The 15765-nt window shown below is 39.4% G+C and overlaps 1 protein-coding gene across 4 annotated transcripts; it reads right to left on the bottom strand.

The window, feature by feature from the left end:
- Nucleotides 1–59: 59 nt before the first annotated feature.
- LOC113664558 (zinc metalloproteinase nas-4) lies at nucleotides 60–11818 on the bottom strand. 4 transcript variants are annotated; one of them, XM_089192298.1, is made up of 9 exons: nucleotides 9311–11818; nucleotides 6231–6344; nucleotides 5471–5588; nucleotides 5091–5272; nucleotides 4301–4528; nucleotides 3897–4069; nucleotides 2661–2795; nucleotides 1614–1766; nucleotides 60–605 (listed from the first exon to the last, which is right to left on the bottom strand). In XM_089192298.1, exons 2-8 carry the CDS (start codon nucleotides 6322–6324, stop codon nucleotides 1626–1628), a joined length of 1071 nt encoding a protein of 356 aa, XP_089048424.1. In that variant the 5' UTR covers nucleotides 6325–6344; nucleotides 9311–11818; the 3' UTR covers nucleotides 60–605; nucleotides 1614–1625. The 4 variants fall into 4 exon arrangements, with proteins under 4 accessions (XP_089048424.1, XP_027035972.2, XP_089048425.1 ...); XM_027180171.2 differs by having other exon boundaries at nucleotides 9276–11818; XM_089192299.1 differs by lacking the exon at nucleotides 9311–11818 and adding an exon at nucleotides 8332–8656.
- Nucleotides 11819–15765: the final 3947 nt, after the last annotated feature.

Below are 15765 nucleotides of genomic sequence, written 5' to 3' on the forward strand. Positions count from 1 at the left end.
ACGCTTGCACGCTCGGCTCGGGGAAATCTGAGGAAACTTCACTGTAAGGACAAGGCATGGCGGGTTTGATAAATTTATTTCTTTACTTGACTTGTTGACATTCATTGATAACCGGATACCCAGATTACCTTTCGAGACTTGCGTACACTTTTATTATTGTTTCTGACAACCTTTTTCGAAACAGCTGTAAACCACACACAACCCACAATTCCTCTATTTGTCCTAACAAAGGGCTAACGCTCGAAACGTTAGCTTTGGAACTCCTAACAAGGACCAATTATCTTATTTCCATTTTAGCCGCAAGTTTCGTATGAATTCCACCTAGGCAAAGGATTGACCTTTTTTATTACTAATTACCGCAACAACGAACAACCATAAAAAAACGGTAAATTCCTTTTAATGTCTACCATCGTTTTAAATGAAAATATAGGAATTTGATATGTTTCCACTAAACCAAAAGTTACAATAGAAATTCTCCTGGTCGTCCTTCACTTAATTTCCCTTGATAAATAAGCTGGTCAAAATTTAAAATTAACTAGCATACATGGTACATCTCGCTTTCTCTTCTCGTCTGGGGAGAGAATGCAGAACGTTTTGTGCTGGCCCTGAAAGGAAATGAAAAGGAAAGATATCGGACGGCACTGTGAATAGTGTTGTAAGAGCACTTTTCAAGGCGGTCAAGTAAGTTTTTCCGATCTATTTTAATTACTTCAGGATGCCGATGAAGAGTCAAGTTCTTGTCTTTCAAGGTCAGCCTCCGTTGTTGGAAAAAATAAACAGCAACAACAACAACAAATAGACGGTAGAGTTTCATTTTTAAGGCAAGACCTAGACCTGAAAGAGGAAGAGGAGGAGGGGAGGGAGAGGTACGTGATGTGAATTAGAATCGCCTAAAGTTATGTATCAAAACAATTTTGGAGAGAATGCACAAGAAAGAGCTTTAGGCCTTAATTAAAAACGCCAAAAACTTTGTCTTGAGGATTATTCAATAATATTCACTTCGCCTTCAGCGAACAGTTGTTAATTATTCCCATGAGACCGACCCTACCGGGTCTGATAAGTCCCTTAATGGGGATTCAGTCTTAGCCTGCTGTTAGGCGCTAATTATTAGTGCTGTGGTGAACGCGTTTCTCCGCCTGAGGGAAGATTTGAGATATCGTGGAGGGGATTTCCAGGGGTCTTGTCCTCTTACTAGTGCCAGACCCCTTGCGGATTTCTCGCCAGCTCACGTTGCTCAAGGCATCAAACTTTCCCGCGGGCGAAGGAACGCCCGTCCCGAAGGGCTGATAATGAGGGCTAGCTCGCTAGCTATTTCAGTCTCAATATGATCCTTTTACCTCTTACATGACTGTCCTCCATTAATAGAAGTTTAGTTTGACCACATAAATTCGTCAAGTCTCTTTTGTCTGACAGAGTTACCTCTGAATTTAAATGCTTTACCTCCATTAAAAGCAGTTAGTCGCATGTTGTTTTGGAATATGACAATATAAATGTCCGCAAATGAACGATCTACTGGTGGAAAATCAAGGCAATTTACAGCTCGTTGTGTGACGATGTACTGCGAGCACATACGCCAAAAACAGTCCAGTTTAAAATATATTTTCTCTTCTCACCTTTAATCTCATCTATTTGCATCCATAAAGCTCGACTCGTAGACAAATCTGGCTGTACCAGTCAGTTGGGACAAGTCGTACGTATCGACCACTAAACGGTGTTCGGAGGGCGTTGTACTGCACGGAGTTTGCGTCCCAATTTCCCCTCAAGATCTGTTGAAAAGTAAGTATACGATCATGAGGCCAGGAAACTGCAATGCCTGCCAAAAGTCTAGGCAAGTTTTAATTATGCTTTAATCTTTACTCTATCTGACATTTATCCATTCATCTCCCCCTCTCCCTTATTTCAAATTGTCTGGTACTAGAGGTGGTGTTATTATTATTATTTGGGGGGAAAGGATGGGGGGGGGGGGGACAGGCTCAAGAAACTTATAAAACACGAATTATAAAATTTCTGTTTATATGTTGAGTAGAGGGCTGTAGACCACCTACTAAGGCGAGGCGTGCCATCTTTTGCCACTCTTTAAAGTGTTATCTGATTATAATATCCTGTTTGAGAGCTTGGCTTATCTATCCTGCTGCTCAGGTGTAGCACGAACGGAAAAGCTTGGTTAAAATCTCAAGTTCGATTTACGACTTCATCTAATGTTGAGGTCTAGGGGATAGAGAGCTTTTCCATTGAGTGCCGCCAAAACCAAAATAACGTTACCAGAAAGGCCAGTCAGGGCAAAGAATGCGTCATAGAGCAGCCGAGTAAAAACAAGCAAACTGATGGAAGCGGAGGAAAACGTGAATGACACAAATCGCGATTGGCTTTAGTTTTGCATCGAATTAAAGAGAGTGGCGCGACTTTTTGGGACCAATCACAGACCTCGATTAAGCAATACCGAAGCGATCCTGGGTTTCTTTCCACATTTAAATGCAATTTCTACTCAGAACCCGTAGCGTCTTGCACACCTAAAGGATACCATAATTTACGGCGTGCATGGCAGTCATCAAAACCATAGGTACTCAGTAAACAAACACGTTTTGTTAAGTAGTATACCCTATTTAAAGAATTATTAAAACGAACTCAATCATTCAAATTTTGCATGATACACCGCTGACCTGTGTGTTTAAGACCCAGCGGCGGCCATCGTCACTACTTTGAACTTTGTACCCTTTTACCCAGGCTTTCGTGAAAAGACTTGCTATGCCTTGTGTTGCAAATGCTGTAATCTTGTGTCTTGAGCCTAAGTCAATCTGTGAAGTGGAATCCAAAATAAGGAGAACAGTAATTACTGCAGCAGAAACTGTCAAGTGACCAAAAGTTCACTGCCTTTTCGTGACACAAAGCACGTGAAGACAGCTCATGAACAGATCTTCCCGTGTTTTACATTGGACAGCCACAGTTAAGAGTGAGATTTGGCTTTGCCATTAAAATAAGGGTGGAAAGGTAGGTTGAATGATTCAAGAGTTATTTCATGGTGTAAGGACATGACTCCCCCACTGCTGGTGCATAAAGTCTTACCCTTTGCACTTCAGTTAACTTAACACACTGACTGAGACATAAGCCTTTCTGATGCAAGGTAAGATTTAAATTGGTGCACGTGAGTCGGACCGGTACACGAACGACAATCCACGCGCAGGAAGGTCTTCCAGCGCGCGAGTTACTCGTGTTCTCGCCAACTTCCTGCTAGTGACGAGAGCTAAAGGAAAATGTACCTCCCCGCACCAGCGCAATATCCCCGAATGATTCATTCATGAAGTGGGGAGTATGCGTCTTCCCAGATTATAGCTTGGTATTCTCTGATGATCAGGTTCCCAAGTGCTACTTGTGAGTCGGAGGGTGATCTTAAAATGCTTTTCAAGATACTGACTCCACAGGTAGAATAAGTTCCTGTTAAACTAATGGAAGTTTCTAGCATTATGAAGAAACTAGACGCATATTTGCGTTCACTCGGGCTTTCTGTTGGAAGGAATCTTTATTTTTTCCCTATGTGCCTACAGTTACAGCCTAAGTTTTTTTGTTGTTTGATTGATTTTGCACCGCGAAAGCTTCTCTTCGTCCGCCATTACACCATGCCATGTGTTCATTAGTCAAAACGTCGCACATGCGTCAGAGTCAAAAGGTTGCGCATACGTGATGAGAACTTGACTGCGTTTTGCGTCTCAAGACGGAAAATAATAACGAAGCCCAAGTTATAACTCGGGCATTCCACAGGCAGCCCAAGAAACAATTTTTTGTCTTCGAACCTAACACAGACTTTATTTGTATTCATTCCACTTAAAAGACGATTTTTGATATTAAACTGGTAGATGGCAACTTTTAGCTTGTTAAGAAAAATAAATATGATAACTTACCTGTAAATATTCTCCACTTGTACTTCGAGCAGCGCACCAGGCACCATTCCCCTTAGATCCCGCGGTCAGATGTAACCGAGCCTGGTGTGGCTCGTGGTATATCTTGTAAGAACTTGCGCGCAATTGTGAGTCGCGTATTTGACCTTTCTCGATACCCACAGAGACAAAACAGCCTGTGAATAATGCAATTTATTAGAAAACAGTGTATTACTTGGTTTGTTCTTTATCACGTGGCGACTCCAATGATTTCATAGTGTTTCTACGAGTCCAGTATCTTTAAAAAGTTGTTGGCGTTCTTAAGTTTCATCCAATTGAAGCGATATAGGCTTTCTTAAAACCACTATGTTTAATTTTAAAGGATTACTGCAAGCATTTGAGGCATAGGGGTTTGAAGAGAGTCCTACCCTTATTGCCGCCACAGTTGTACAGCTGATTAAGCTGTTGTTTATCCACAATTGATAGACCTCTCTGTTGACCCAAAACTACATGGGCTCCAGCGCGTGACTCTATAGTATTCCTCCCATTACGGCTCCAGCTCCCCCGTGGTACGTGCATGACTGACGTTACGTCATAAGGTGCACCCAGTCGATCCACCTGACCATGGCTGTACTTCCTGAAGTTCCGTTCAAAACCTGATGGAAATTTTACCAAGCCATAAAAATATCAAAACCCCACCTTCATTCATTGGTTTTTAAATGTTATGCGTCTACCACGTGACATAATGCGTAGTAAGGTTGAACAGTGCTTTACATGAAATTACCTTTACTTAGATAACAAAGTAATCCTGGCTTATGAATCAAGGGGGTAACTTATTAACAACTAAATTTATAGAATAGAGATTTTGGATTGAATGTCGTAAAACCAAAACCAAAGTAAACACAAAAGCCAATCAGAGTAAAGGAAAATATTACGACGAGCCAATAGGAGAGGAGAACCTCGGGTGAAAATAAGTAAAAACCAGCGGATTGACTGAAACGTGGGAAAACACTTGTGACCAAGTCGCAAGTGGCTTAATTCTTGAATCTGATTGATCGAGTAAGAAGCGTGAGTTTCCTGGACCAATTACAGAGCAAAGTGAAACAGAGGCAAAGCAATCCCGATTATTAGGGCTTAACCAGTCTTGTTCCTAGAGTCTTTCTCTTTTCCCGTCCATGAAGGAATGAAAAGAGAGCCTTGGAGCGAGTTGAAGCTTACCAGGTCTGATGTTCTTTGAATACACAATTACATAAGCATCTCTGTCGGGTCGTGAATTTGTATGAAAGAAGCCCATAGTATGCATCAGCTCATGTAGCACAATCCCTTCTTTCTCACAGCCAAATCCGATAGAAACAACTTGTCCTTTCATATCCATCGTTCGACCGATGCAGGAATAGCAGCTGTCAAGGAAACAAACAAAAAAAACCAAGAGGAAGCCTTGTGTACAATTTTAGCCACTAATCAAAACTACAACAAAATTCCTGGACGTGATTGATTGTCACCAGCCCGATTTGAGCAATAAGAGGACGGTGCACGCGTTATGCTTTTAAATTGGACATTCAAAAATGACAGCAGAAAATGTTTCTTAGTGGACTCACCCGACTCCTCGTATGAACCTGACAAAGTAGGGTTCGTTTGTTCTGAGTTTGAAACGTATACATGAGAGGCTTTCCATTTTCCTCATGGCCTTGCTTATGACCAACCTGGCTAAAGCAGCTATCGAAATAAAATTTTAAAAAAAAAGAAGTAAAAGTTTTTGGATTGTCTTGATATCTGAAGCAATGTAATTGTTCAGGATAATACTGGGCCATTATCGAAAGTAGTGATGTCCCACGAGTTGTATGAAGAAGAAAAGGGAGTAGATTTCTTTAAAAAATCACGGATACGACCATTACCAGGAGTACTGAAAAATATTTCCTTTACAGAAACCCAGGTAGCCAGACAGCTTTGATACGCGGTTTCATTCGAGTTTGACCCGTTCCCTGTGTTTTTACTGTCCAAAGACCTAAACACATGTCCTGTGAGGGTGATACATTATTTACAAAGTTGCGCGTTAATTTCAGCAAAGAAAGCTAGGCAGAACAACTAAAAGCTAACCTGGTTTGATACTTTTACTGAAATAAACAACGAGAACATTGGAAAATTATACACCTTCGGGCGGGGTTTCCCCGGTATCGAATTGGGGTTACCCGGAAAGAGACGACGTATGTAACGTTTTCAACCGAGAAATTCTAACAAAAATCTGTTCAGTTTAATCTCTACAAGGGGTTACCCTTAGCAGTAATTCATTCCGCGTATGAAGGCATGCCCGGCCTGGGTCACGTACGGACGCGCGCCTTGCAGGAGGAGTTTACATACTCAGTCCAGAGTCCATAACATATGGTACAGTCCCTCCGGGCCATACGTGAATTTTCTTGTTGACGGAAGCGCGACCATTCCCTTCCTCCAGCATGATATCTCCCTCCAACAAGTCTGAAAAAAAATCAAGAAAGACTTATTAAGCTTCAAACGGTTATTTCATCCGATCTATTTTTTAAGTCCCTGAAGAATACGACACCCAATACACGAGGTACAACCCTAGTCTTCTAGGTTGCAACTCTCGATCAAAGCGCTAAAATAAACTTTTGATTTTTGAGCCGGCGACAAAATTTACCATAACTGTTTCAAGTGAATATGGAAGCGACCTTCTCAGTTATGAACACTTCTTAAGTGGTGGTGAAAATAGGGCCAGAAAGAAATTCAGGCCTGTACGGGACTTGAACCCATGACCTCTACGATACTGGTGCAGCGCGTCACCAATTGAGCTAACAAGGCAACTGGAAGCTGGTCATTATGTTGGTTCCAAATAAACCCGTAAGGTGGTAATAAAGGGCCTGTAAATATATGAAAATCATGTATGTGAACTGCGGATAAAGAAGTAAATATGAAAGTGATCTTTGTAGTAATGAACGAAATAATGGGTGAAGATCGCTTACATATTCATTCCTACATCCGCAGCTCATATCTATGATTTTCATATATTTACAGTCATTTATGACTATTTCAGTCACCAACCGATCGGATGCTGAATTTAAAGGAAAAAGTTTATTTTTAGACATGTTCATACTTTCTCAAGGCACGAACGCAAGTCTTACAATTCAGTTCCTTTCTTTCGGTGTTATTGTTGTTTTCTTTTATTTTAAGCCCTGTAGCCAGTAACAATGTAAATAGGTAGAAACATCCAGTCTGTATTTGCTCACGTATTTAGACTGTTTTGTTCACCTGAACTTTGATAGGAACGATTAAAAATGTCCAGCAATTATCAATATCACGTAGCCTCTCCTTTTTTTTTTAAAGAATCCATGGCCATAAAACCAAGCAGAAAAAGCTCGGTCTGTAACTTATAGGACGGCCTCGAACTCGTTTAGTAAGGTGTATATGTAGGAAAATTTTGCCAGAATTTAAATCACTTGAAATGGAGTAAACGTCAGTTCTCCTCTTTGGTTCAGGTCTACATTTTATTATTCTTAGTACTGTTAATTTTAAATTCTACCACAAGTCAATTTTGGACAAATAATGACAGTTCTGAACTCATGAGATGATATCTCTAGTGTGACGAACCGTTGCCAAATGGTCCGACTCCCAACACTTTGCAGGAATAATACTGTGCATGTGCGGGAAATTTACAATCAGTTATAGAATATCAATAGTTAAACGCGGCACTGACAACCAGAATGAAACTGAAACTGGAGCATCAGCGACTCAGTTTTGTTTTATATTACACCAATGTTAGAACTAAATCAAAACCGGTTTTTTTTTCTCTTCATGCATGACTTTTTTTTTTTGGCCATTAGACACTTTAAAGATTTCAGTTGAGAACACCAAATCATATTCACTCGAAATGAAACTGTGATTTTCTGAATTGAAAGGGTTTCTTGATGCTTCTTTGGTTCGATTTAAACTACATGTGCTCTTGTGCGGGTAATTAGAGAGTATTAACTAATGAAAAGCTATCCAGAATTACACCCTCTTTACTTTTGAAAATATTTATCGACGTTTTCATCGCGATCAATCTCAGGACCTATCTCCAGTGGTAGAAGGTGTTGTCACAGGGTTTCAAATTCACACCTCAGTTTCACGCACATAAACTATTTCATACCCGGTCGAGACATCCACAGTGTGTTTGTTGCAGAATTTTTCGAGGATCTTGCTTCGTTTGACTTAATTTCCGCTGCTGAGTCCAAAATTGAGTTTGTCGAACATGTTATGAATAATAAAACAGACACTGCAAAGTAAATCAGTGTCTTCGACTGAAGGTATTCATACGCCATGTTTGAAACCAATCGGACTATGTTTTCAACGTTTCAACAGATTTGTTTTGCCAGATATAAATGATACATCAATTGTAAACGGCTTTATACCGTTTCTTTGATTGCCGTTGGCGTTTATTTTGCTTTTGAAGAATGCGCTAGTGTTTTACCTCAGCTGTTTAAATGACACTCTGTTTCTTGGCACGTTGGAAGGTAAAATTGTCAAGACCATGTATAATCAGCTTTTCATGTGTAGAAAATCCACATCAGAAGAAAAGATCTACATATAAAGTAACCAATTAATCTTGGCGTCACATGGAGACAATCCTGCCAAAAATCACTCATTAAAACACGAAGAAACAACGGCGACATCGAACGAATTTATCGAATTTAAAATGTCCTATAATTTTTGCCATCGATCTCTTTTCTAGGAAAAGTTTTAGTTTGAGCAAGGGCGTTGATAGCCTTCAATACTAAATTGGCAGAGTGACATTTTAATGATTTTAACAATTGACGGGTAGTAATTTAATCTGAGCTATCAGAGCTGGTTCTCTGCAAGAATAAAAACTGAAAAACGCACAGAAGTGACTATGTAAATAATCCGCCTAGCTGGAGTTAAAAAAAAAGGGTACGAAGAGAGTGAATTGAATTTCAGTGCGAAGCGCGATCGTTGGAATCGGCGATTTAAAATTCATTGGGCCTCATGCTCGAATTAAACTTTCTTTTCTCTTTCTAGTCTAGGAGCAGAGTCCCTAATGACCTTACAAGAATTCATAGATGAAGATTTACAAAGGGGCCTGCGTGGCCAACGTCCAAAGAGGAATTATCTTATTCCTCTTCAGAAGTCAGCCACGCGGGCTCCTTTGTTAATCTTCTTCTATGCATGTAAGATCATGTTTTAAGAATTATGAGCTTCTCACAATGTTTTCCTGTGGAAATATTACTTCAAAAGTAAACCCGTCTTCTAATCTATGGTATACTGCGCCTCTAGTGGACTTCAACGTCAAATGGCAACCATATTCTTGACTTAAAAATCTAAAATTCTTCACACTAATTTCGTTTTTTTCCACACATCTCTATACAGTATGTACTATTGAATAACTTTTCTACTCACAGGCCCAGATCGTTGGCCCAAGTCTTCATACATACCACGCTGCTGACTCAAGGTGGTGCTTCACGTAGGCGCGAATGGGCCCTGAGCAGATCAAGCGGGATTAGGGGACACTTCATCATCCTCTCTCCATGAAGGACCCGGTGTTGGATTTTTGTAGATTCCATATCTCAGCTCGGGCCAGTTATTTTCTTCGTCGTCCGAATCATTTGAATCTCCTTCATCCTGCAAAGTAATCACCGAAAAAGATAACACTGATAACATCAGCCTGTGTAATCTATCGAATAGAGCGCTTTTTGATTGAATGTCATAAAACCAAAATCAAAGTAATTGCAACGGCCAATCAAAAGGGAGAAAAATACCTTTAAGGGCCTATGAGAACTCAAAGTAAAAACAACCAGGATCAATATTAGTATCTGGGCAACTTCCCACCTACCCCTCCCCTAACCCAACATTAACCTTCACTTGTTGTCAATTGACTGTTGTTGAGTTAGGGGAGGGGTAGGTGGGCAGTTGCCCAGATACTGATATTGATCCAACAACCACACTGCCTAAAGCGCGGGAAAACGCGGGCGACCAAGTCATGATTGGTTTTAGTTTTGTGCCTGATTAGTTTAGAGAGTGGCGCGAATCCTCTGGACTAATCACCGAGCGAAGTAAAGTAAAAGCAGAGCAATCTCGGACTATTTTCGATACTCAGTCGCTCTAAGAAACTGCTCTATCTTCACTCGCGCACGATTGGTTTAAGCCTGTCATATGACCAAGTTTGAATTGGGGACCATAAAGATATTAGCCTCGATTTATCGACGATATTCATCAGTTCCAATGAGAGAACTGCTCTGCTTTTGTTGATTTGTAGTCTGATTCTGTGCTATCTTTTACTTTCATTCATAAAAAAAAGTTGAAAAATGTGGTAAGGCGTACAGTTTCGCCTGCTTTAAAGTGTCTTAAAATGAAGACAAAAAAAGTCTTCATAGAAACCCACAGTATTCCATGCTACTCCCAAAATTTAAAGCAAAATTTCACGGAATAAAAAAAAATGTTAATTATTTTTTTCTCAAATATCAAGTTAAGGGAATTCTAATATCAACATATAAGTTTTGTTCTATTGTACATTTGGTTTCGTCCATTTCACAGAAAAAGAAACCCTTTTAACCCATGCAAGATGCAGATTCCTTTGTCGTTGTTATTGTCGTTGAGGAAAAGTGTTGCCTTATGGAAACATAAATATACATTAGATGCTACTAACCTTTCCTTTGTTTTTCCACCAGTTGTAAACAACAACAGTAGCACCCACAACGCCTGTTGCAACCAAACAACCAAGCGCGAAATTCAAAGGTTTCATTTTGGCGTGAGCTGCGCTCGTTACAAAACGAAGAACAAACGCCTTTGCACAGTCACAGCAAAGATCAGTAGAATTAAATATTAATTGAAATCTTTTCAGCGACGTTATTGGGATATTGTTCTTCTTCCAAAAGCTAATTTTTCTCCTGCTTCGTTTTTGGCGTCATCATTACGTGAAATATCTTCTATGACGAGACAGGGCTTAAGATGATTCTTTGATCTTTACTGTGCACGCGCTTAAGATGTTGATTAAGTTGACACAACGACAAAACGAGCGCGCATGCTTGTAACGCGCGCGAAAATTTACGCGCGTAAAGGAATAGGAATGACAATATTTCCATAGTAACATTCTAGGCGCGATATGGCGGTATTTTTAAAATTACTATTGTTTGTTTCATGTCGCGGGGATAAGCCCTAGCCTAAAGAGATAAGGGCTGGGTTGTTTGTTCAAAGCTGGGTTTAGATAACCCAGGGTTAGTGTGAAATATGATTTCAGATCTGAAGGCTTTAAAAGAAGATTCAGTATAATACTTTTTGTCGACAATTTGATAATCAAGTGCTCCATTTAGAATAGAGAATATGATCTAAAAAAGGCCGCGCGAACAAAGGAGTAAAGAAACCCAGATTAAAATTTAACCCTGGGTTAGCGCTAATTGGCTTTCGAACAACTGGACCAAGGTTCCCAATTTAAAGAAAGTTTCTTTCGAACCTGCTCTGCAACATATCTTTCCCAACAAAAAAATATATATATTTTGGCCACAGGTGTGAATTTAAGTATTGAAGTGGAGCGTTCGTAACATGGCTACGAACTTCGTATCCCGTGTTATTACCATAGCACTTGTTTTTATCGCCTCCTCAGTAGGTAAACCGCTCGACTTAGAGGTTGTTGTCTGTGAGAAAAAACACGCAATAGTTCTGCTTGTAGAGGAAGATAACTGCCTTAAACACTGAAATGTCTCGAGAGGCGGAGGTGGAATGAGGAAATTTTGTGTGTGAATTTAATTATCAGCCCTCTACCTTCACATTCTTCCACTCTGAGCAATACATCCATTCCCACGAGATTATACGAACTATTTGATGAGGCTGGAAAAAGGATGGCATATTATCAACCAGGGACGCGGTAGTGCACAAGCTGTAGGAGAAACACCGACAAAACATTTGCCTCAAACACCACAAAGACTGTCTTCGCCTGCTGTATATTCCAGCTTCACTTACTTCACACTATTTACATCATAAAATAATTTAAAAAATGATGACATAATAGTCCATTTTACAGTTGTGTGCTTGGTTACCAAGCCTTTAAACAGGAGTGAGGCTGAGGTTGACTTTGTTGTAAGACAAACCTTGCTACTTTTCAAATGCAAATTACTTTGTTATCATACTAACTAAATAGAGGTCTCTATCGCAACAAGGTCACCTTCAGCCTCACTCCAAATCAAAGGCTTGGCAATTAAGTACACAACTGTAAAATGACCTACTTCAGTTGGCCTTGAACAGGCACTATGAGAGTGGGGGTCAATCTCTATAAAGCTCCGATGAGATGCAGGCATTTTGTGAGACTCATGCAGCACATCTCTTTGACACCCTCATCAGTGCAATAAAGCGTGTCTGCTGTATCGATTAAATTGCGTGATAGTGCGCACATGTGTAATGTATGCCAAGAAAGGTTTCGGTCTTCGGTTCGCCATGTTTTCGTCTCGTAAACAGTTCTAAAATTTTGGAAATAAACGTTTAAGTTTACAACTGTCATCATAGCTTGCATTTTTGGTCGCTTATATTGATGAACAGACGTTAGATGTTTGGATTTAGACAGGTTTTTTACAAACTCATTAGAGACGATAGAATAATAAAAGAATTTCAAAACTTTGGTTACCGCCGACAAGATTTGAGTTAAATGCCTGTACTCAGCTTACATCACGAGAGGTTTGACTCAAAAAGCTTGTAAATCACTCGCCTCCAGCTCATAATTTACAAAGTTTTCGAGTGTTCTCCCAACATTCCAATTAGGCACTACGCCGGCAAGCCGATAGGAAGTACGGTCTATTGCTCAAATTAGCAGCACTTTATGGCTGAAGATTTTTAAAGAAACAAATACGCATACCTTCGCCTCCATAGTCTGGATTCGAGTTAAGCGTAGTTAAAAATTATCCAACCTACATTGAAAAAGATTCTGGTTGATTTGGGTTGAATTCGACTTCTTTAATTTCTTTATCATATTTACCTTCGGGAAAAATAAAAATATGTAAAATAGAGCTTTATTCGAGAACTTGTGACGAATAATTTTGTTTTAAAAGTTGACTTCGGTAAAAACAACAATTCCAAAAATAGATAAATTCCCAATACATTTTTGTTATGACATCATTGACAATTCCCTAAAATTAAAAAAAATTCAAAGCTGTGGCTGCTTTTTTTACTAGCTCATAGAACAATCACAGACCTCGTTCACTTGGAAAGATTAGCCCAGGAACCCGTAATTCACTTGTAATACATCTTTACATCTACATCTCTCTAATTTTATCCAAATTTTCTTTAAGCTTACAAAGTAACATTAGATATTAAATTAGCTGTACTCGCATAAAACAAACCGTTCATGAGATATGAGAATGATGAAATTAGTTTTTCGCGTTTTGGGGGTTCAATGAAAAGAGAGAGGAAGTGTTGAAAAACGAGCAGCGGACTGATCTTCGAATTTATAAGCCATTATTTCGGCCAAGACCTCTCACGACCCAAACCTTAAGAGAAATTTAATCCCATGGATCGATAGCAAAGTGCTTGTCTAGTTGTCTGCTTTACTGCTTATCTTACCTCAGTCATATCCAGCAGTAATGAAACTGGTTTAAAAAAGGGTTAAACAAAACTAAACCTGACATTATTTCCTCAATAACGATATTAGTAGTTGAATGTGTTGTACAAGCGGTGATCACAATTACCACTTAGCTATGAGGCGAAAAACAAATACTTAAAGCCAACTGTACCCACAAGGCACTATACACTGCCTTTCTGTACTGCGGGATATTCAATATGTTTTTTTGGGCTCGGCTGTTTTTGGACATGACTTTGCATCTGAGCGCGATGCTGACTGAGAGCGCGGAAAAATCTTTGTGTACGAGGCGATTGAAAGGACAAGACAAAATAGTGTAATTGGACAACCATACTAGAAGGTTATACGGTAATCTAAAATATGGCATAAGGCTGCAACACCACATGCAGCCCAAAGATAGCTATAGCAACATATACGCGCTTCAGTGTTACGATTTGTTTGTAATTCAGTCCCAAAAACACGGCAAGAGGTCTGTTCACACTTATGGCCGTCGTGGTCAGCAAAGAGACAGAACAGAACGTATAACCTGTGATGTAGGCTGCGTCGTAAGTGCATCGACAAAGATTCCAGTCTTGTTTAACCAAGGATGTCCAACAAGTGGCATATAGAGTTTGGGTAATAAGACCGACAAACAGATCAGTTGTTTCCAGACAGCGATAAAAGAGTTTAAACGGCGGATAAAGCAAAGATTCCTTATAAAACGCAGCAAGGATAAGATAATTCCCCCAAAAAGCTTTGAAGGATAGAAGAATGTTAACGGCAAAGAACTAAATTGAAGGCTGTTCTAATCCAATATCAAAAGTGGGGTAACATACAAGTTTTTCAGATGCCTTAATCTATGTCCCACTCTCGATTGAATTTGTCACCACCATCATTCTCATCACTTTTTCAAACGTACAGACCTTTGAATTTTCCTTCTACCGGACTATCTAGTTGTGTCAAAGAGAGATATCATGTCGGCCAGACCACAATGATCGAACGAAGAGACCGGAAAATTCGAAAAAAATATCCATCAAAACTGAAAAATCAAATTTAGAATCGCTCATAATCGAAAGAACGTCGATAACAATGAAACAAAAATAGATGAGAAGACAAAGCGAGGAACAGAAACCGAAACAGCACAGATGACATCATATATCAGTGAAAAATTAAAGACTTTGGATGAAAAACTAAAGAAAAACCCAGGTCACAAACGATGGAGACCTGACAGGCAAAGGGTTCTCTGAAATCCTTTGACCTTAGCTTGTGATTTTTGCTCAGTTAACTTCGTCTATGTGCCCGTTATTGATCATGAGCATCACTTATGAAAGGAAATACATAGTTATACCTGGTAGCTGTTATAGACCAGTTTTCAATTAAGTGTCAAAAATAATCTTGGATTGCAGTGGTTTTTCTTTGTTTTGCTCTGTGATCCAAAACAACTTGCACCAATTTCCCAACCTACCAATCAGATGCAAAATTAACACCAATCACTACCTGGTCACGTTTTCCGCGCTTTGGGCAGTTTGTTTGATCAGTTTACTTTGAGTTCTCGTTGGTTTTTTAAAGTACTTGCTTTCTCCTGATTAGACGATGTAATGATTTTGGTTTTGGTTTATTATTGCGTTTTCTTTTACGAGTCTGGGATGAACAAGAAAAGATTATTTCTTGTTTCATTGCTTATTGAAAATAATTGAATGAATAGATGAGTGAATATATAAAAATACAAATTAAAACCTCAAGAATGGTAATACAGCTTTTTAATATCCATGAGCAAAGCATACAGGTCAAACTTCAGTTAAAGGTAATCTGATGAGAACTACGAATGTGCAGTAATTGTTATCTTTGTCAGGAAATGGATAATCAACTGGGAACCCAGAAGCATTTCGGGAATTTGTGAGCTGGCACCAAAGAGTCGCGTGTACTTGTAGCATTTGAATATGGTTTCATTTACATTATTTGCTCTAACTAGAAAAGAAGCAATGAGCACTAAACAAACAAAGAAACAAAGAAAAGAAAGGATTTCGTCATTATGCGTGAAGAATAGTTTCATTTCCTCTCGTATTCGCTTTTCAGCGAATTCGTTCACGTAATTGATCGCAATTCATTCTCATGAACTCGTCATGTCGTCATTAATTCATAGGTAGAAGAGAAGTAAAGAAAGCTCATTTATTAGAGTCACGTTTCTAGGAAAACTAATTGAAAAATTACTGATAAAGCCAGAAGAGTAGTGTCAAGGGTTTCTTGGTAAACTGAGAGGAATGTTACAAGATTCAGTTCGATTCAGTGTTCGTTAGTGTGCTCCTTGCTTAGTTTGCTTCGATTACTCATTTCTATTAAGAAGAATCA

This window comes from Pocillopora damicornis, chromosome 13, assembly GCF_964200805.1.
Source record: "Pocillopora damicornis chromosome 13, jaPocDami1.2, whole genome shotgun sequence".
Taxonomy (NCBI): domain Eukaryota; kingdom Metazoa; phylum Cnidaria; class Anthozoa; order Scleractinia; family Pocilloporidae; genus Pocillopora; species Pocillopora damicornis.